Here is a 23,043-nt window from a genome sequence, read left to right as displayed (position 1 = left end):
TGAAATATTTTCAGATGCAAAAACTTGAAGTGCAGCATCCCTACTCTCGTGTGAGCCCCACTGCAAACACTAACTCTGCATATTCAAGAAGTAACTCCGCTGAACTTTCCAACTCGTACCGTTTTCGTCGATAACAGGCGGAACAGTGGGCTGCCGACCGTCATCGTTTCGTTGCGTTTTGTGGCGATTGCAAACTCCAGAGATGGTGCAGCGCAGGGCGGACTCTGCTGCCTCTGGAGGCGGTGGTTTCGCTGTATGCCTATCTTACGCTCTATCTCCGCCCTCTGGGGAGAGACTCCTCCGTTTACCGAGCACCTTTTTACGCGCACTGGCGTTAAATTACAATTAGGGGCTGACGGACTGCAGGAGCGCAAAGGACACCGCGTCAATTTGGTACCGGATTCCCCCTCATTTTTTCCTCCTCCTCCTCGTAATCAATTTCTGGATTATGGGGACGTCGCTGAGCCACGCAGGGTTATCTACAGACGCTTTCCAAGATTAGCTAGAAACATGGAGCACGCCAGAAACAATGTGCATGAATCAGACTTTGTTCCAGTGCTGCTACACATTTCAGTGATCTCGCCTGTAAATACGCCAGGATATTTATTTTAATGCTTCTGTGCGTTTCTTTTTCTTTTAGTGCGCGCAATGTGCATTACCGTGGTTGTTGCTGCTGCTTAGAGTTGGCATAGCCCCACAGACATCAACCTTAATAATCATTCTTTTAAATGTAAGTGATGCGCAGACCTCCGTGGCTTTAACCGTAACCAATCCGCCGTTTTTAACGTAAATACAAGCGACAAATGATGAAATAATTGGCTGTGTTGATCGGTAGACACAAATGCGTTAACAGGAGTTCACGTTATCCACAGATTTGAAAAATAAAAAAAATAAAAAATTAAATAAAAGAAAAAACCGCGACGCAGGGGCTGTTTGGAGTCACATGCGCCCGGGACAAACAATTAAGATGACAAAAACGCTCCCCAGTAGAGATTGTCTTTATTGCCGAGGAAGCCGCATTCTTATCACATCACAGTTTCTGGATCGTAATAGAGTTGGAGGACAGGGAGCAGCAGAGGGAGAAGAGAGGGAGGAGAAGCAGATGAGAGCTGCCGAGCCGCACACCGGAGCCGCTGCTGAGGGGCAGGATTTGGCTTCAGTGGTGGACTGAGCTGAAGTTGAAGGGATCCCTATGACAGTCGGCTTCACGTTTCCCCCCGAAGCCTTCGCTCTGGACAGAAGCACGTATGGACACATTGCAGCACAGGTGAGGGACAAGAGGAGCTCTGCCAGTTGGCCTCATGATTAAAACACAACTCTCTCTCAAAGAGGACAGCATCGGGCTTTCATTTGGAAACCGTCTCTCAGGTCTGCACAAACTGATTCTACCTTCATCCCAAAAAGAAAGTAAACCTGCAACCTCAGCCTCCCGCTCCCCCACTCCCAAGTGCCCTGCAAAGCCCACCGGATACAGTCTGCATCCACAGATGTAACTAAGATTTCTTCTTAAGGAAGTCCTATAATTTTGGGTAAGTGTTATTCTCAAGTGTGGACAGATGGAAAATGTCATGTTGTGGAACTTAGGGATCTGTGTGAATGCACAGTATTTCATTGATCTCCCTGTGAAGTATTCACCTAGTGTTAGTGACAGCTGGTATGGTGATGCTAGCCCACCTCACAGCCTGCATATCTTCAGCAAAGACAGGAGGGTCTGCACCAGCTGTTCATACAGAAGTGAAACTCAGCAGACCTGCACACAGCAGGCAGGTGTCCTGGTTCAGCCTGTCTCACTGAACTCGTTTTTAAGGTCATGCTTTACAGGATGCGTGACCTGTGAAGGGTTCAGCCAAGGTGTGACATCACGCCTGATGTAAAACAGTTTTACACAAAACCTGGTGCTGTATATGTGTGTATTTTTGCTTTTTCAGTTTATTGTTAGAAATTCTTCTCAAAATATTAAAGCTGTTCAGGTGATTTTAAGTAAATGACTGTAAACTCCCCCCCCCCCCCCCCCCCCCCCCCCCAAAAAAAAAACAAAAAAAAAAGTGCCACCCTCACCCTCTGGTTTGGATTAGAGAAAATTTGCAGAAAATTTTCCTATTTGTGGATTTTTTTTCATAGAGCATATCTAAAATATTCGCCAATTATTTTCATTAAGACGATAGCTTAAGGTATGTTTGGTGTTTTTAAGTGTTTTTGAGGGGGGTCTCAAGTATTTGCGTATTTCAGGTATTCAGTGGCAGTTGTGGTCCCTAACCGCTGGTATTCACAGCGGTTAGGGACTACTCAAAGTATAAGCTAAGGCTAAAGCGCTACATGTAGTACACCACCTTCTAAATTAGCAACATGCTGTCAGTATCCCTAGTACCCACTTATTGTGCCACCACAGACTGTATATAAAAGCTCAGTGTTGCCTCCTGGTTGTTAGTGATCTGTCGCGATGCCTGAGCATTTTTGCCATCACTACCCTGGTGGTATGAACACGAGGAGTGAGCGGTGGATCTGGCTGAGAAATTGGAGAAACGCTCCATGCTAATTTGGTAGCAACTTGTCATTCACAAGCCCTAAGGCATGCGCTGCTTTATCCTCCATTCTAATAGAGGCATTGTTTGGAGCAGAAGAACATCATGTTTATTCATTAATAGGTAAAAGTCTTAACTGAGCCAGTGTGCTCATTGGAAAAATATTTACTGTAGTCAAAGATCAAGAGAGACAAAAGGTTCTATTCCCATTGACTTCTATATAACCAGATGTTCTTGCTGAGTCTCCCCCTGCTGGCTTCACTTCACAGACCCAGAGACTGTGTCCATCTTTTGTATACAGTCTATGGTTTGCACGTACAAACTTCTCAGTGTCTGCTATGTTGTTTGTAGGGAACAAGACTAAATATGACAGTAGTTTTGCCCAGGAAGCCTCCTGATTGGTAGAAAGAAAATCATTCATAACATGTAATGTAGAAAAAAAAACTATTCATAAGTGTTTAAATGTCATAGCTCATGTTTTTAGAGATTTTCCCCAGAGGCACTTTTTTTTTTCTTTTTGCAGTACTAATGCATCTCAGCTGCATTCAACACTTTGTGCCCCACGCTAAGAAAAACAAGATTCATTAATTTACTTTATTTTAAGGGGAACTTCCATCTTAATCAATGCACAAACCTGCTGCTCTCTCTTGGCAGTCAGCTACTTCAGAGTCAGCGAGACTTTGCTTGCACTAATTTCACTGACACCTGTAGTTTCTTAATGAGCTATCTGTGGGTGTTGCACATTGAACACCTGCATGGACTGTGGAGAGGATGCAGGTTATCCATAATGATAGTTTAAAGAGCTCAGTCTTTATTTTTTTTAAAAGATAGAAAAAAACAAAATCATTTAACTGGGTTATTTTAGCCCTGTCAGGTAGTCAGTTTACTATGACAACAAGAACTTTGGCAAGGTTTCGTTTCGTTACATAACAGCACTGGTGTTAGTGAATATCTATTATTAGGCCAAAATGGCTTTTGCCAGCAAGTGTCCCAGTTTCACTGGACTTTGTACTGGGTTCAGTATGTGTAGTTGGGAGCAATAGATGATTTGCCAAACTACGCATGAGTGATTTCATTTATTGCTGGTATTCCTCCATCTCTACTGGCAACGGATTGATGTTGGGACAGTGAATGACCACCATCTTCATGGTCCATTATGTCACACCGTCTCTGCACTCAGTAGGCTATTTTTAAACCGTTCCCCATCCTAACCAAAAAGCATACTGTAGTGGAGACAGCAGTGCTTCAGTTAATGAAATGTCTAAGGCTGCACACTTGATGGAACAAGATAAGTTTGGCTCAGTCTGACTCATTGTCCCTCGCAGGATTTCCTCATCCTCCTCCATATGAAATGGGTATCTTCATAAGAAACGCCTATCTCCTACATCTCCTCCAGAAATTATTTTGTTAGTTTAGCTGAAATAGAAAGGCGTGAATCACGGACGTCTATTAATCTTTCTCAATTTCTCATGAACTGTTGAGAATCTGGACTCCTTGCCACTCTGTCACAGTTGTCAGCTGGGAGCCCAGCAGCCGGCAAAGAGCTGATTCTGCTCCAGTACCAAGTTTCTGTCGTAATTCTGCTGTTCTTCAGCCATCTTCAATGCAATGCACAGAGGGGGCTTCTTCTTGCTGCCAAGGACAGCAAGGCTTTGACAGTCTAGCTGAATGTTCTCTGAAAAAAAAAAAAAAGTTGGGAGTCTTGTCAATGAGATCCTGTCCTGCAATTTTCTCAAATTGTTTTCTTTTGCCTCAGGCCATGGATTTATTTCTCATCCTCTTCTTTTTTTCAGCCAGCTAACAGAAAAAAGTGGAGATATTTTTGTAGTTCTGGTAATTCTTTCCTATCCTGAGCCTCTCCTCCAACTTAACACAGTCTGACAACGTAATACCTTATAATACTCATCAGTTTGCTCTCGCAGAGCTGCCCCTCAACTCTGTCCCCACATTTTTCTCCTCTTAATCTCTTCTCTTACAGCCACTGGAGGCATGCTATAGTCACACTAGGGGAAACAGTAGTTGGAAACTGCGACACGACAACTTATTGCAACCGTGTGCAATCGCCTGCAATATTGTTGCCTTTGCAATGGTTGCTCTGAAGACGTTGACCAGTCTGCGACCAGTCTTCAAAGTGACTTTGTTACATCAAGGGTGGGAAGGAAATAGCAATGAGATGGACTCAGTCTGCTTTCAATTTGCAGTTGAATGAGGTCAAGTTGGCAATTAAATGCAATCTGTTTGTGATAATGGGGTAATTAACTTGGTGAAGATTTGAAACAGACATGTAGAAATTCATGTAGAAACACATAAAGTAGCTGTGAACTGACACAGGTGCTCAGCAACATTGTGTTCTGGATATATTCCTATATAAAAACAATCAGCTGGCAACCAGTTTTGTCCCCTATTGCACAGATGCTCATCGGCTCACTGACTCACATTGATTGCAACACATTGCCAATCTATTCAAGTCATTTTTATTTATATAGCGCCAAATCACAACAGCAGTTGCCTTAAAGTGTTTTATATTGTGTGGTAGACCCTATAAATAGTACAGAGAAAACATAGAGAACCCCAACAATCATATGATCCCCTATAAACAAGCGCTTTGGCGACAGTGGGAAGGAAAAACTCCTTTTTAACAAGAAGAAAGCTCCAGCAGAACCAGGTTCAGGGAGCGGCGGCCATCTGCTGCGACCGGTTGGCGGTGAGGACGTGCTGTGGAAGAGAGCCAGAGATCAATAATAACTGATAATTAAATGCAGAGAGGTGTATAAACACAGTGAGTGAGAAAGGTCTGTGCTTATAGATTAAACGGTGATTATCTGCAAACGTTTGACAATCTGAGAGTGATTGCAGTCAGATCAAAATTATTCAGAAACAGGTTGCCTCACCTTGCAATCCAACGTGGTCACCCAGGGATCGAGGTTGTTGCACGGTGGTCCGTTAGTAACTGCAACTGCATGCAACTGGGTGCCGAATGTAGAAAAAATGCAACGCAATCACTAAAGAACCAGAGATTTATTTTTGGTTGCCATTCTGTTTTTGCTCTAGTGTGACTAAAGCCATAACCCACCTCAGATTTCTGTGGGTAGTCTCCCTTGTTAGCATCTCATACAGCTGTATTTTACGAATCAGTCAGATGCCCTGATTAGGACTCTCCTGATGTCATAGAATATTTATTTAAAGCTTTCAAAATGACTGCAAAAATCTCACCTGTAATGTGAGTTTTATTTTAAGAACCAGGAATTTAAAAAAAAAATTAAAAAAAAGTGTGCTAACCCCATCCACTCACTTTTTTTTTTTTTAATCTCTTGGATGACAAACTGTCACTGTACAGAAAAGTGTAGCTTCAGGGCTTTTTTTCTTTCACATCCATCTGCTTAAGGTGGGTTCGGCTAAAATTGTGTGTTTAAGCTTCTTTCTCTGTGTAATTTGGAGGTCAACCCTGCTCCGGTAAGCATCTTAAATTGAGTATAATGCGAAAATCTGAAGCCTTCATTTGTTAAATACTGAAAATATGATGTGTAATATCAAGTATTTTTTAACCTTTTAAACAAAACAAAAAAGCACATTAGCATATTCATTGATACTTGATTTTTTTTTTTAAGAGGCAGCTACCGTAAATGTCCTTTTAGGGAATTTAAAAGCAGGAAATTGAACTTTTTGTTGGAGAAATCATATCACAAACAAATCATCATTCAAAGCAGGATATTTTTTATACTTCTTCCACCACACCTGGAGGGGATCCATGTCTGTAGGAACGCTTATCAATTAATGATGGAAGCTGCTTGTGGCTCTGCAGCATTGTGACATTTAGCTAGCAGATCTAAAAAAAAAAGGGCAGATCTGATGGGGTGGATGAAGAAGAAGCTCATGCCGTGCTTTGCAGCCCAAAAACTGATATCTTTTTAATGACATGGACAAGTTTGTGTGTTCGCATGCTCCACAGCAGCCCCAGATGGTACCTCTCATATTACTGCATTTGAGTCATACAGCTAAACATCTGTTTCTTTTCTTTTTTTCCTGAAAGATAATTTCCCGCTGCTGTTTGTCTACAGCAACATTTTATCAACAGAAACCTCAAAGACATTCATACCATGCAGATGAAGAACGATTCCACCTACTGCACAGTAAAAAGTCATTTCAACTCCACGTTCAGCGCTGTTTACTACTATCTATAAAATTACATTTCTCTTTCATTTGATTTGTACAGTTTGACACATTCTCTCTATTAATGTTGCTTTACCGTTATTTTCAGGCACAATAACAGGTTCACGTTTTTTCCTCTGGTTGTTTTTAAAACTTTTTGTCATTGTTGTGTTTTTGGGGGTTGGGGGATTGTTAGTTCACTGATGTCAAAAACTAAAGGGAAAACTCTACTTGTGTCTGTGCCATATAGCTGCATGGACACATCTTCAAAGACGTGGCTGCCCCATCAGAGTCAGTTTGGGTTGGTTGGTCAAGCGGAGGCTTGCTGTGGTGGTGGACCTGGAGTTTTAACCCCAAGTGAGTCAGTTTAGCCGAGACCCAGTCAAAGTCTCCTTTTATTCTCCGTCGTCAGCTTTGCGTATTGTCATTTCTTAGCCTCTTCTCCAGTCTGTCATGGTCCAGTAAGGTTTTTATCTGTTATATATGTTTTTCTATGTCCCCCCTCCTCCCCCTTAGTCTTCTGTTCTTTCTGAAATGCATCAACACTGCTGTTGCTAGTGGTTAATGAAGGGTTTAACATGCACTAGCCTCAGATATGCCGCCCTGCTTTTTTTTTTTTTTCCTTTTCCCTCCTCTGCCATGGTTTCCCAATCCTTTTCAGCATTATAAAGATTTACAAAAGTACTTCAGCACATTGATGATTTCATTTTTTATTTTTTTAAACCACTCGATCCTCCACTGGAGCGTCACTCACCGTCAGAGCCGCGCTCCGAGTTTTATTTTGACATCCTCTAGGTTTGATAGCGCCATTTGCCTTTTTACTCGGCTTTGATTCATTCCTCCTTCCTCCTCACTGTGCTCCCTTTACCTCCCCAGATGAAAGCAGTCATTTCTTTTCCCTTCAGGGACGGGGAGAGAAATCATTTTATTAGTCGGCGCAGTGTGTAAAGCTGTTGTCTTTGCTTTCGACATTAAGGCCTACAAAAAAACATGTTAGAAACAAAACAAACAAGGGGCGGTCAGAGGCGACTGTAGGGGGGATGGTTTTTGAGAATCGCCTCATTTTTGATGTGTGCTTTCACGAAATAATATAATATCTTAGCGGGGTCGATATCAAGAGCGGTATCCACATTGCTTCTTGATCTTCGTTCTCAGCTCTTTAATTTGGATCTGCTCATCTACAAGCATAGCATTAGAGCTTCTAAATACATTAGCAAAAACGGAGGTAGTTGGATAGAGAGCAGTGCACAAGCTGCGAACATGTTCCTATGGTAACTAGGCCACACTTCCCCTGGCTAGTACGTGTACACACACACACACACACACACACACACACACACACACACACACACACACACACAGAGGGAGGAACAAGGCAGGAGAGAGACAGAAAACACACACGTGATGGAGAGCAACTTTAGATTGTTTATTCGGGTTACTGTTCTTGTGTCTTCCTCCGCTCAGAGGCCATTTTTATACAGTACTGTCTTGGCCTTCAGAAGTAGCGGTTACACTACAGAATACTCAGTGTTTCTCCAGAAATATCTGCCAGTTTTCAAGCCGATCGCAGGTTCTTCCCCGTGGCTCCCTCGCTCCCATACTGCCCCTGCTTCCTCAACCCCTCCACCCACCTCTCCTCTCTCATCCTGCAGCTCTTCTGTGCGTTTTACTTCTCCTTGATTACAGTGCTGCTTCTAAACTTAGAAGCAGAGTGGCTCCGAAGAGTCAGAGGTGTCGCTTTTCTACTTAGAATAAAGCCAGCTGTCCACATTTTTGTGAGGCGTGTTGAATTTAAAGCATCTCGGTCTTTTGGGTGTATGTGCTGGGCTCATGAAACCGAGCTAGTAAGACCGTCATCTTTGGGTCCTCGCTCGAAAGGGTTTTTAAGTCTCCTAAACAGCCCTAATGTTTTCTCACTTCAAATTTAAATGCAGCGGGCACTTCAGGACTTTATACTTTATCTGATTCTCTAAATGCCAGCAGTTTGTACCTCTCTGCGCTCGCCATCTCCCGTGTCATTCTGTGTTTGGTAAATCACTGCTCACACTTAAACCGTGTCAAACCTCCTGGGGCAAGGCTGCCGGGCTGTCAAAGAGCCACGGAGTTGATGCTGCGAGGTTTTGCTTCTGTCAGTCATGCAGGATGATTGTTTGGACAGCTTGCTGTAAATGAATGGCCTTAACTTTCTACACTCATTACACCGTCTGCGTTTGCTTTTCAGCACCTGTGACGCTGCTCGAATTCACAATGGTGGATGAACCATGGGTCGTACTTGGCGTTTAGATGTTAAACTCTGGCTCTGAAGAGTCAGTTCATACAAATGAACACAAAATAAATTAAAATACATTAAAATACATTTCTCACTTGCTTCTTGTGTTAATGAGCCGTGCAAGCAGTTTTCTTATATTTCTCTATTTCTTCTTATAGATTATAGTGAATGCCTTTATGCCCATGGCCTATTCAGTTGCCTATTTTTTCTGGAAAAAGCCATAAATACTACTGGATTAAACACTATAGTCTGACACTTGAAACAAGAGTGTAATGAAGTGATTAAAAAAAACAAAGTGAAGTTTTTCTGCCATCATGAACAAAGTTGCGTTTACTTTCATCATACGGGCGCAGAGAGAATCTCAGATACATCAACACTTTGACTCGTTCTTAAATTACACACTTTAATGAGGCTGCATGTTTCAAATGTGATTTTAATCCTTTTTAGTTTATATTTGACCAGTTTACTAGTTTAAACAAAAAAAATCGACATAATTGTATTAGAATGTTGTTTTCTCACTAGAATCACAAACCCTTGCCCTAAACTGTGATGTAGAGGGAGATGCATTTCACCAGTTGAACATTTGAATACACTTTTTAAAAAGTTTATTTTTAAAAACATCTCTAAAATCTTTCGTAACAAATTTCTAAGCGTTGTGGTATAAAGAACTTTTGTTCTGTTCTTAATCAAGATGGTCCCACACTGCTTCAATAATCCTGAGGTTCAGGCTCTGGGGAGATTTTGATCTGCATGTTGGATCAAAATCTGACAGCACTTTTTTGGGTGCCATCAATTTTAATAAGATCCCCAACACCGCTGGCTTAAATGCAGTCCCAAACCATGACAGAGCCTCCACCTTTTTACACAGGACTGTAGACACTCATTGTTGCGCCTTTTCTGAGCTCTTCTGTTTGTATTGATGTAGATTTGAACCACTCCATCAGACCTGTTCTCGTGGATTTTCAGTCCAGTTGTTGTCAAATTTGGCACACCTCAGCCTTTTTTCCTGGTTTCCCTTCTTTAAGAATGGATTCTTCACAGCCATCGTTTCACTGAGACCATGTCTGATGAGGCTTCGGTGAACAGTACATGGCTCAATTGGAAGGTCCAGATCTATGTCTCAGATCTGCTAAAGATTAGGGTTTTTTTTTTTTTTTTTTTTTAGGCCTGACAGTTCTTCTTTTGTCCTCTTTGTCCAGTTATCTGAATTGATTTATGGACACACTGCACACCATTCTGACACACACCAAGTTTTCAGATAATGGCTCTCTGAGAATCACCTTGTTGGTGAAAATTGATGCTTGTCAAACTTGACATTTTTCTTATATTCGCCTAAGACGTGTTTAAAAAGAAAAAAAAAAGGCTAATTGTAACAAAGTGCGTAAAGATACAATTTAAAATAGGTTCTTTTAAGTTTGTTTCAACACAACACTGGTTCATTTCTTGAGTCAGATGCCTTCTAAACGCCAACAAAAAAATAATTAATCTGAAAATGGTCAGGTGTCAAAAGAGAAACTTTAAAAAAACTACGACAAAGTTAAAATGTAAAGAAATGAGGGATGGCTCAAGACTTATGCACTGTACTGAATATGCTTGTGTATGTGCAAATCTCACTGTAACCTGGATTAAAGGTTATCACTGATGTAGCTGGAAAATCCAATATGCATATAAATGTACGGGACATGCAACGACATCCAGACTGTTTCTTCCTTGGAGCCTGTCCCAGCTGTCATAGAGCCAGGATACTTCATGAAGGGCTAACTCAGAATGACAGGCAAGCGCACGTTCTCACATCCCCACCTACGGCCAGTACAGATTCACAAGTTCACCTGTCATGCACGTCTTAGGGAGGAGGCACCCACACAGGCGCAGGGAGAACATAGAAATGCCACACAGAAAGACCTCAGCCAATCAGCATGCTCACCCTGTAATAAAATACCAGCCAGCTGTTTCACTGAATTATGAAGTTGTGTATCATATTATAGACAATCTAAACCATTTCAGAGCTTATGATAGTGAAAGTCATGACCTGTCTAAAGGGTTAACTGTCAGACATTGTAAAACATATATTTGGTTATTATAAGTTATTAAATGTACAAAACTTCTATTCACTTGAACTTAATATCCAGTAGGGCTGCACGATTTTGCATAAAATGAGAATCACGATTTTTTTTGGCTAAGAATTGAGATCACGATTCTCTCACGATTTTCTTTTCCAGTATAAATATTTATTGCACTTATTAACTGCACATCAACTTCGTAACAGTTGAGACTGAACATAAAAACAATAAATAAACATAAAAACAAATGTCTCACGTTTTGTGGTTGCCGCAAAATGTTGTACTGCTTGAAATTCTGTCTCCACCGTTGCTCGACACTGCGTGTATAGAGCAGGTAGTGCAACAATAGAAAAATAGTTGTGGGACGGCACTGTGTAGCGTTTGTCTAGGGTGTTGATCATTTTCCTAAATCCCTCTTTTTGCACAGTGTTGATGGGAGCCATATCTTTGGTCAGGTGATAAGTGATAGCCTCCGTAATTTCTTTGTGCCTGCGGGAGTTCGACGTGTATAGGGAAGCGCTGTATAAGGTTCCCGTTATTGATGTTTGGGTGGTTGACCGGGACGGATTTTCTCCTGTCACTTTCTCGTCATCCCTGACGTGCTCTCCGTTGTTTTTTCCCTGCTAATTTTAGCATCACGCGGCACAGCTTCTGTATCAGGTGGTATAAGGCTCCGCCCTTGTCATTTGTCAAGCAGGAAGAGTGAGCGCTTGTTTTCATGCAGATTACGTCCCGGATCAAAATGCGGTGCAATCGTTGTCGTCGTCTTTTTTTTAAATCGTTGTCATTTGGAAATGAGATCGCACATAAGTATGAATCGAGATCGCGATTTTCTAACGATTAATCGTGCAGCCCGAATAGACAGTGATGAAATCTTAATCCATAGTTTGCTGAGCCTATTGTTACATTACCATTAGGGTAGGATTAACTGCCGCTACCTTGACAGTTTGGCTTACTTTATGGGTACTCGGAGCTGTCATAAAAAGAGCAACTTCCCATGGCATAATCACGGGTTGGTTGTTGACATGGCAGTATTTACTCGTTGGAATATGGCAATTACGGAGACTTCCATATGACATGAAAACAACATCTGCCCCAGCAGGCCTGGTCTGTGAGTCACCGGAGCCTCCTTGTTGTCATATGCTTCAGACCACACATAACGAGATTTGGTGCGTGTGAACTGGAAACACTGTCACTCCGGGACAAACCGGACGCCGACATCGTGGAAAGACGTAGGCCTCAAAGGCCGTCTAACATAGCAGCATGAATGTGGATTTTTATCCTGCTTGAAAATAGAGATGCAGTAACAAGAGAGAGAGAGCAACTCTCCCTGAAGGCCAAGAGCTATACTATTTTATGTTTTTATTACAGCATGCTCACCGTGGCCTGTTATGCTGATATTGTGACGTTGTAGGGCGTCATATTGAAAAAATAAAAAGTGTGTTGCACAGCTCTCTCCAAGCCCTTCCATATGACATATTACTTGATATGGTTTCAAGAAATGCTTTTTTTCAAGGTGACCTTCATTGGGTGCTAACAATGAAGGTCAAGCTTAGCCAACCTAGGTACTCGTGTCCCCTAAGACCTGGTATATTGTTGTGAAGTTAAAAAATTGCGGGGACTGCTAACAAACAAACAAACAGAAGCGATTATGTACTGTACTATGTCAGAGGGAGAAACTATGGAAAGGTGTTAAAAGTAAAAGCACTTTAATTGTCTTAAACTGATTTTTAAAAACTTTTATAACAAAGAGGACGCCGTTTTATAAACCTATTGACTTTATTTAACCTACATAAATCGAGCACAATATGTTTTCTGCATTGTGTTTACATTCGACTAAATAACCCTGAAACCTACATTTTCCTCTGCTATGGTCTGTGGGAATTTGAGCCATACTTTTACTTGTTTATTTATTTCTTTTTGAGTAAAATAACATTATGAGCGAATAAAACTGCGAGGGGCTATTAACAGCTTTTATAATATGTGTGAAAACCTGCTCACGTTGAGTCTTAGGACTGTCTTTTTTTTCTTTTTTTGTTTGATTACAGCCAAAATCCAAGAACTAATTATGGTATTATTTTAGGTAAAGACTCAGTTTTTTGCTTGATACTGATTGAATACCTCATCTCAGGGTACCTGCAGATCTGATACCAGCCTTCAGCTAACATGCTAGCACTATGCCTCTCATTACACTGATTGCTGTGAAGATTTGAGCTCCACAGACTGTAATTACTGCAGCTGCCTTTGGTGATCCTCTGAATTTTCTTTTTTCTTCATCTAAGGGAAGTGACTACTAAACTCTGACAGTCCCCTAACTTTTCATGCAGGTATCATCATCAGAAATAGAAAGGTTTATGATCAAATACCTTTAAAACTAATGAGCTTCACTGTATATTGGAGTTAGCTCTAATTAGCAGCGAGTAAGTTGTGTGTGTGTCTGTGTGTATCCCATCCTCTATTTAGGCTAAAAGCAAGAAAACAGATTAAGTGAGGGGAAAACAGTTGTCTAGTGTCTAATTAGAGTTCTCATTATAGCTAATATTATCATCCTAGGATGCAAACATCTGACAAGATAGCATTGTCATTATGAGTGAAAGTGTGCTAATGTTAGTGTTTACCTCAAATCACCTTCTGTGGAGAATTAGAGGCTCTGGCATGGCTGCAGCCCCTCAGTCTTGTTGAGCACCAGTAATGCTACGGTCCAGTGTTTTTTGAAGTGTCCTATTATGTAAGGTGGCATGAGACGCAGGATTAGTGAGGTTGCCTGTTGTGACGGCATCATTGGTTCAGCTAATGCTTATTTGGTAGATTTGGTGAACTGGTGGGTTATTAGTGTTTTTTGTAGATTTCACAAGTGTGTTTTCTGGAATCAACAGAGTTTTGATCTTTTTTTTTTTTTTTTTTGTAGACATCTGCAGAAAAATCATAATTGTTAAATTGCTGTCGTGATCAGTCAGTTTCAAGGATAACTCATTATTATATACATCAGCTTTCGCACCTGATTGAGGATGGGGGGGGATTATTACCTGAAAATGATTTTATTCAAATGATTCTATAAAAGCAAAGTTTCCAGATATGTATTAATAGAGATATACATGCTAAAGGTTGAGTATGTTTCTCCAACACCCACTCACAGTCTTCCTCTTTCTGTTTTCTCTCTCTGTATCACAGTTAGCTAGAGGCTGTTGCTACCCACGCACTCAGTCCTGACAGCAATTTACATTCAGAATAGCCGATGCGAACGTATCCATGTGTTCTGATATGTCACGTTTCCTTAGATCACTGCATGCTGCAAGTGACTTTCTCAGTGGCAGGTGAAAATACAACCTAAATATTTGTCTGCTTGGTCATTTGATCCATTTGCTCTCGCGCTGAGACACGAGGCAGAGTTGGGATTCAGCCCCACAACGATCGAGGAAGATTTCCGCTCCCGCCCATCCCTCGTGGTCGGGCCGACAGGTCTGAGCATTTTTCTCACGCGTCTGTCGGGAGAAACAGATGCGTTGTGCTGCGTGTTGGTGTGTTTCATCATCTTTACTGTGCAGTTGTGTGCCCGTATCTTCTGCAGTTCAAGTAGGAGCCCTTGGAGTTGTTTCCATGGATACCAAACAATTAGCTGGGATTCAGAATAGAACCTGGAGAGTCGCCTATTTAGAGGCTTTGGGAGTGAGGAAATCATAGGATGACAGAGTGTCTTGATTCTGCATTGCAAAGGGAAGAAAAAAGGGCTCCCGTGGGTAATGGGTAACTTCTAAAGGAAAAATAAATAAAATGCTCCAGCAGATCAATCAGAGACAAAAATAGAACAGCAGAGCGACTGTGAACATGAAACACGATCACGTTTCCTTATGTGCTGTGAAACATATGGACGCTCTGAAGCTAGCTTAAAAGAATGCATGCATATAAAAGGGAATATGACCGTATTGCACAACCTGGGCTCACTTGCGGGCCGTATTGTAGCTTTTGACATGGCACATTCCCACTTGTGAAAGGCTGAACAGTGTGTAGCTGAAAATGTGATTGCTTTTTAAAAAATAAAACTTTTTTTAAGAAAAACCTTCATTCTTGGGGACATGAGGAAAGGCTAAATATAGATTGTGCTCCCATAGGTTTGCACATAAAGGTACACAAGCAGCCTATTATCTGAAGACTATATATATATATAAAGTGATATCATATGTATGGTGTGATTGTTGCAATAGCCAGGAGGTGATTAGCATCTGCTTGACTCAGAGAGAGGGAAACATGCTAGCTTTATTCTGCCTTAAAATAGCTTTGAAGATGTTAGCGAAGTTGGCGAAGGTACATTTGGGATCAGATTAACAAAATATAGATTAAGTAATTTGTTTACATTTTAAAAACTGAATGTTGTGGTTTCTATTGATGTTTATGTTCCAGAGTATTTGCTAGCTATGGCCTGTAACCTTAGACTAGAGCGACCTTGTTTTATTTCTTTTAGCTAAAGCTAAACAGTTATAGGCCATTGCCTGATATTTACTTACAGATAGGGCAGTCAAGACATTAGATTTTCTATGTATGATTACAGTGGCCAATGGAATTAAAGATGGTGACATTATCATGTTAACTATAGAAAATGTGTTACAGGAACAGCTAGGTACTAGCTAGGTTAGCTAGATGTAATTTGATTGAGATTCTGCAGTCAGTAAAAGAAAGAGCAAATAGAGGAAATATTGGAAAGTCTGGTTGTTCTTCATTGCCTCATTGCTTGGCTGTTTTTGTGCACAGCTGGGATTCTCGATCTGTGTCCTTGACTGGCTTTTTTTTTTTTTTTTAATGCTGCATCACATTTTATGGTGGGTGGTAAGGTGTTATATCATTAATTATAATCTCTGGAGAGAGTGCATTTATTTGTGGTGCTAAAACCAATATCATATAGCTCCATATAGTCCTAATGGTAAACTGGTATTAGTTGGACATAAGTAAAGGAAAAAGTTGACGCATCTTAATTTAACCAGTTTAATCTGACCGTGTCAGCAAACACAGAAACATTTTGGCCTTGCGGTCTGATGAAATCCAACAAACTGGTTATTGATTCTGTGTTATGTGAGTGTTATCGTGAGATCAGTGTTCCAGTTTTTCCCACAGTTACTATTTTAACTTGGTGTTTGAGGAACTTGAACAGTTAATGAATACCTCTCTTAGATTTCTGTCGTTCATATTTAAAGATGGGGATAATGTGGGATGGATATATTCGTACTCTGTGACCCTCACGCTCCTCTGCGCTGGAATTGCCTTCCAGGTCACCACATAGACACACACACACACTCGTGCAGAGAAAGTCTCAAAGATAGATCCATCACCATGTTTACTCAGTTGCTACTAGCCTAAAGTCAAACCAAGACCATGGGTTTCAAGATGACTCATCAGAGTGTGGGTCTTCCTCCGAATATAGTTCTCACATCAGGGTTTCTTTTTCTTTTTTTGCGTCATTTTCCACTGGCATTAGATATAAAAAGTTTTCCCTTCTGATGACGAATATCTGTTTGGGCATGCAGTTTTTTTTCAGACACTGTGTTGTTTTTTGTGTTTTTCTCGGGGGGCTGTAGATGTATGTTCTTGTTGCTGGTGTTCTTCAGCTTGAACTTCTCTGTGCTGGTATCTGGCCTGCTAATAATGTGTGTTCTGTCAGTGTTTTCTGATGATGTTTTCCTTTCTTGATGGGACTGAAGTGGCAGCTGCAAGGTAATGACGCAAGCTATGAGTAGGAAGTTTGTTGTGAAAGCAGTAAAACATTTCTAACTAATGGAAAACTAACTGTATTGTGACCTCAGAGAGAATGAAACAAAATGTAACAATAAAGAGCTGGCTGCCAGATTGTACTAGCTGGAGTTGCCTTAACATTGGTTGACATAAATATTGAACTGAATGTGTATGTAAATACAACCCAATTTAAAGACACAATAAGTGATAAATTTAAATGGCTTGAACTAAGTAGATGTAAGTTTAAAATTACAAAATTCTTACTGGTTTCAATCCCTGATATCCCCACAAAGTCTCAGCGTTTAATAATTATTGTGTTCGAGTTATGCTCCTGCATTTTTGAAGGTTTCAGTCTTTTCCATTTCTTATTTGTTTAACTCTGTTATTCTTGCTGCTTTTGTTTGGCACTTTTTCTTCATAGACCAATCTCGCAGGGCAAGTTTTGCCTCTGTAAGACAGTCAAGCATGGAAACTCCTCCCAATACGACCCCACAGCCTTTCAGACAGCCGGTAAGTACAATAAAACCATACAATGCACGCTCAAGTATGTGATGTAAGCTTTATTTATGCTTGTGTAGAAAACCCCATAGGGTAGCTAGCTCCTCTGTAAACTTCCCACTGTAAAACCATAACTTATTTTCCTCCTGTTTTTTTTTTTTTTTTTTTTTTTTTTAATTTTTAGAGCTTTCTCAATCGAAGGTTGAAGGGTTCCATCAAGAGGGCAAAAAGTCAGCCCAAACTTGACCGGACCAGCAGCTTCAGACAGATGATTTTGCCCCGGTTTCGTAGTGCTGACCAAGAAAGGTAAGTAATCATAATATATATTTCCAGTTTGTGATCTGTCCATTGCTCTCCATTCCAGATTTTAAATATTATTACCTCAGAGCGACGATGTGCTCACAGTTCATCCAATATTCATAATGAAAAGTCAGAGGAGGCCATGGCTGCAGTTTGAAAGAGAATTTTTGATATGGTAATGGTCTGTAATCCAGAGAGAAAAGGCAACCTGGAAAGTTACTGCTTTGCCATTTCACTGATTTTATGACAAAAACAAAAGATAAAAAAAAAGATTAGAGCATGAATTTGAATGCTGAAGGAAGTTAAAGTATGCAGAAGATACACAGACAAACCGCAACTGAATATAAAGAACCAGAGGCTGTAAACATTAACATTGTTTTCTGCTAGCTGATGTAAGCTGGAAAAATTAGACTGCAGATATCGCCAGCAGGTGTGGAATTAGTAACGTCCTGGTTATAACGAGCTCAATTGTATCATAGCCATCACTAAGATAGTGGATACAGTCCATTTATGCACCGAGCTTGGGAGCTAAACCATCAGCAATCAGAATCTGTTCTTTCTTGGGTGTCTGACAATCCTGTTTTTGTGCACTGTGTGTTATTTCAGTGGCTACTTCACATCACAATGGCAAAACCTCTTAACTTTTTTCCTGAAAGCCGTGAGGTTTTTTTCCCCCTTCTTTTCGTTGAGTTGCTAATGTCAGTAGAGTAGAGAGGCAATCAGTTAAGATTGCCTGTTACAAGCCGACTGACAAGCTGATTCATTTCAGTAAACTCAGGGATTTTGTTGTTACAGCCCTACTTACTCTGGTATGAATGACCAGTTGCCAAAATGTTAGCAAGCTCTAACCAACAGAAAATACATTTTATTGTCAGGCGCCTGGTCCGAACACTCATCCAGAACCATTCGTCTGTAAATGATTAATCTATACGGACCTTTTTTGCAGCAAACATCTGACTTATCACAGCTGGAGAAGTCGGTGTTATTTCCAGTAAGATTAACTTTGACTCTTTTCTATTCAAGTGTGCCACTTATTAATTTTCATTTTTTTGTATTTGCACTTTTCCAGCTGTGATGTCTGCTGTGAAAAAGGCCTATGGAGGACAACAGATCAATAAAAGAAAAAAGTAACGGGTCTGCACGCTGGCTTTAAAGCTTCCAAATATAGCTTAGGCAACATGGGTAAAAAAGGGACTGTTTTAACTTTAATGGTGACAAAAAGTGTATAAACACTGAACTGGCTACATCAATGCTGACATCATTATTTGGCTATTCTATGATAGGTCTCTATGCATGATAATATTAAATCCATTATCACTGATTGAAATGCTCTTTTCTTCTCTTAGGGCGTTTCTTTAAACGGTGTCTTTAAATCAACCGTACCTGCGCTTCGGATTATTACTCGCATGTCATGCTCACATGCAATCATTAAGATTTGTGTTACCGTGATTAGAGATATGCATTAATCCTTTCATCACAAATCTATTTTGTGCTTTTAAAGGGACACGTTTGTCCTCAAGTGGCTCAAGCAGAATGTGTATGAATCTCCGAGGAGCTCATGACAGCCTTCGCTCCCACTGTAGCTCCTTATCAGCCACAAAAGCAGAGCCCCGTTGAAAGAAGGACGCTGCCTTTAGCGATACCTTCACAGATGGTTTCAGCCAGTGACGAAAGATCTTCATTTGAGTGATATTAATAGAAGAGCAGTCTATCCAATCATTGCAACGATGCTCTCTGAGCTGCGATTTATTACAGATGAACAGAAAATAAATAGGGGGTGAAGGCTTGTATTATCACAACACGGAAAAGGTTTGTTACTTCAGTTTGTTTTATGTCTGCACAAAAAGATTAAACAATAGCAGCTTAATTAGATGCACATTTATTTAAATATGTACTCATACTCATGTATTTTTTATTGAGATGTCTGTATGAGAAGCCTGCTCATATATACAATTAGAATCACTGGTTTTCATCAGCACAAAGTCAGGAAAATAGAGCTGAAATGAGTGTAGTGTTGAAATCCGTTGGGCATTGCAGTGGAGACACTAGTGTGATTTTTCTTGTCGGGATGCAATAGCTTGCAGCTCTAGAGGCTTTCACCGCAGCTTTTTCTTGTTTTGCATTCTGAACTGAGGTCACATCCCGATGGATTCTCGCTTGCATTGTGATCAAAATTTTATGCAGTCCTCACACAATCCAGTCACGATGCACATATGGGAAGTACAAAGATGTAGAGAGGGAGAAGGTAAAAATCTAATGCTGACACTACACTTTGCCCTCACTACAGGAGATGCTGTAACAGACGCATTTAGGGCAGGTGTGGCTGACCGATCCTGGAAGTAATCAGTGTGTCATTTTTGCAAAGCGCGTAGAAATCCTCTGTTGTAAAATTCAGATTGCCGGTTCAGATGTTAAAGCAAGTTTTGCATTAACCCGAGGGTTTCTGTGGGGGCAGCAGTGAAGGAGGAGGAGGTGGTGGCGGGAGCTAAACGGCGATGGGGTTAAAGTCTGCCTTGGTCGATCTGCCTTTCCCCTCTAACCACAGCCGTTCACCGCTGCCTCAGACAGCTGCCTTCACAGCCTGCTCCGCGTTCTGCCCACACACGCTTAATTCACTCAGTAGTGTTAAGTTGACTTTGCAATAAACCCACAGCATTCAACTTCACACTCTAGCTTTCCAACGCAGCTGCTCGGCCTTTGCTGCCAAGTCGGTTTACCATGTCCTGCGTTCTGCGATGGCACCGTCAGCTCCCTTAACATGATGATTCACTCGTCTTCTGATCAGTATTAAAATGCAGCCTTAAATTTCTCTTCTCCTTTTACTGCATCATTATCCATTCAGTCAGGACCAGGATAGTCAGAAGATTGTTACTTCCTGTTGCAGTAATTTATATTTATAGCAGCGTGATTCTGCTCTGGGATCATCATAAGGGTATATAATGTGCATGGACCAGTTACTGCTACTCCAGGCATCAGTTACTACAGATATGACATTGATTAGGCCAGATACAACATGAAAGAAAAGCTGGGATGTAGGTGGGTTGTAAAGTGGCTTGCAGATGTGTAGTAACTGCAATAACAGCTATCAAATGAAATGTGTGTGACCTGCGTAACTGATGCTGCGCTAAGTATGTGCATTCAAAGCACCACTACATGCTGAGTCATACTTTTGGTGCAATTAGACCCCATATTCTTTTGCTAATCGTACTTTAAAGTTAATTTTGAAAAGCTTCCATTGTGAGAAATTTGCTTGATCACTTTCTGACCAAGGTTTGTTCACAAATACATTATTTTCCCCCATTCTTTTTTAAAAGATCCCTGTCTACATCAAAATGCAAATGCCACAACAACATACTTGATGTGGCGATATAACCTTAACCGTACAGAAATGTTTATCAGTCAAAAGCCTACAAACAGTGACACAATACTACGATATCTAAGAGGAAAAAAAGGTGATAAAGGAACACACCTTTAAAAATCGCAAGACTAAATCTCAGTTTTCACTAGCTGGTTAACGTTGCTTTGGCTTGCAGGAACATCTAAAGCTCAAAAACATTCAAAATCACTGTATTTTTCTTATTTCTTGCATGGAGTATATAAAGGGTTAATGACCGAGCCTTCGAGGATTTTGTTTGTTAGGAGAACAGCTAGGTGTTTGCTTAATAAGATTTTATAAACACTGTATGTTCCTTTTTTTTCTTTCATTAAAGCCAGTTTTGGAAAACATTATAGGAATAGACTGACATTTTGGGTAATCTATTTCCATATCTTTGGAATCAGCCGTTAATTCCAGTTCTCGTCTAACTAGAAAGCGAGGAGTGTTATTTTTAATTACAGAATTTAAAAATAAAATTTTTAACCATTCAGTCTAAACTGAGCCTCCAGTCGTGACTATAGAGCAGCCCATAGCCCTCTACATCTCTAATGTCTGTCTGCCAGCAAATCAATTTAATGGTTCTCATTCAGTCTCTGTTTGCTGCAGCCTGAAAAGCTACAGTTAAACCAAAAGGACAGGCGCCCACTCACTAGTTGAGATGGTAACACACACAGCAAGTTAAACAATAGTTTATATTTAGGTTTCCTCCTTTTCCCATTACTGTGAGCAACAAAATCCCTTTCCTTGCTCCATTTTTTTCCCAGTTCTGTTGCCTGTTAAAGACAGCTTCTTTCACATTTCTGCGTTCAGTTCCACCACTTTTTCTGTTCTTTGACAGAGCTGCCCTCTTCAAAGGTTATTCCATGATCAAGCCATAATCCTCCCTGCGTTTTTATACCTGCACTAGAGTGCACACTGCTGAGCTGCTTCTCAGCACTTGAATTTACATTACTAGACGGTAATATCGACCTTTTAAATTCAGTTTTTGTTACTGTAGTTTAGTTAAAGGTATATGTGCATTTTCAGACGACACCACGAGCTGGGCTGGTATAGGCCGTTTCCTAATACACATTATGAGTCACATGAGCAAAGTCAATACACCAAACTGAAAACGCAAGAACTGAAAATCTGGTGTGGTTTACTTTTTCCATAAACTCATTATAAAAGGATCACATCTAAAATAATTGTGTTGAAATTGCAGGAGTGACACATGAGGATGTTTGAGCTACAGTGACTCATATTGTGTGAAAACACCACCATAATCACATCTGAATTCTGAAAGTAAGTCAATATCTTCCTCTTCTTCTCTAGGACTCGCTTGATGCAGAGCTTCAAAGAATCCCACTCCCATGAGTCCCTCCTTTCTCCTAGCAGTGCCGCAGAGGCTTTGGACCTAGTTTTGGATGAAGACGCCATAATCAAACCCGTCCATTCTAGCATTTTAGGACAAGAGTACTGCTTTGAGGTGCGTTGCGGTTGTTTAACCTTTTCCCTCTCCGTGGTTTCACCTCCCTGCTGCTGGATTTGTTTTATCTCACTGTATTTATGTTGCAATTCAGGTGCCACTACAAAGCCACTTCACACCTCACTTGAAAAATAAATGAGGGGACCCAGTGGTTTATGGAATTAGTGCTTTAATAATTGAGTTAATTATATAAAATTGGAAACTGAGAATTGATAGAGTTTGGTCTGTTCGGAGTTACCAAAAAGCACAAAAAAAAGAAGTAATTTGAAGACACAGGACCAGATTTACTAACTGGACTAAGTACCTCGAGGCTGCAAAAATGTGCCAATGGAGTGTAAGGTTCTGCAAGTGATCTATAAGCATGGGCAGCAAATACTTTTCACAAGTGACCCGATGCGATATATGATGTAAGAGCAGCACAAATTAGTGAGTCAGAAATGATCAGATCTGCGCAAGTTTTTCTCTCCATCAACAGCATGCCAGTTCAGCTGCAGGAGAATCGATATGTTTTGATACGAGGGCTAACTTTACTATTAGAAAGTGATGGAGACTGTGTAAGATGTAGCATCTGTTTATGGATAAATCAGACAGCCTAGATGTTAGACCTCAGCTTAGATAGCAGAACGTACTCAGAGAAAAGACTGCTTCATTATAGACGTATAAACCTGAAATCAGCATATAGC

At 40.7% G+C, this 23,043-nt stretch overlaps 1 protein-coding gene across 4 annotated transcripts in view; it reads left to right on the top strand.

Moving 5' to 3' along the window:
* The first annotated feature begins 202 nt into the window (after positions 1 to 202).
* The window catches only part of LOC146683071 (ras/Rap GTPase-activating protein SynGAP-like), a 54,391-nt gene continuing 31,550 nt past the window's right edge, over positions 203 to 23,043 (top strand). For 3 of the 4 annotated variants that reach the window (XM_085445152.1, XM_085445153.1, XM_085445150.1), the window contains exons 1-5: positions 203 to 1,529; positions 6,922 to 7,028; positions 17,143 to 17,231; positions 17,404 to 17,525; positions 22,207 to 22,360. In XM_085445152.1, the coding sequence (XP_085301278.1) occupies positions 6,926 to 7,028; positions 17,143 to 17,231; positions 17,404 to 17,525; positions 22,207 to 22,360 (468 nt within the window). In that variant the 5' untranslated portion in view covers positions 203 to 1,529; positions 6,922 to 6,925. The remainder of the gene's footprint in view (positions 1,530 to 6,921; positions 7,029 to 17,142; positions 17,232 to 17,403; positions 17,526 to 22,206; positions 22,361 to 23,043) is intronic. The other variant, XM_085445154.1, reaches the window with a different exon arrangement.

The sequence above is a fragment of the Copadichromis virginalis genome, linkage group LG22, assembly GCF_057382275.1.
Source record: "Copadichromis virginalis isolate Kocher_CV1m ecotype Utaka linkage group LG22, C_Virginalis_male_GT1.1, whole genome shotgun sequence".
NCBI lineage: Eukaryota > Metazoa > Chordata > Actinopteri > Cichliformes > Cichlidae > Copadichromis > Copadichromis virginalis.
The sequence above is the reverse complement of the archived record's forward strand: the minus strand, read 5'-3'. Positions and strand labels throughout refer to the sequence as shown.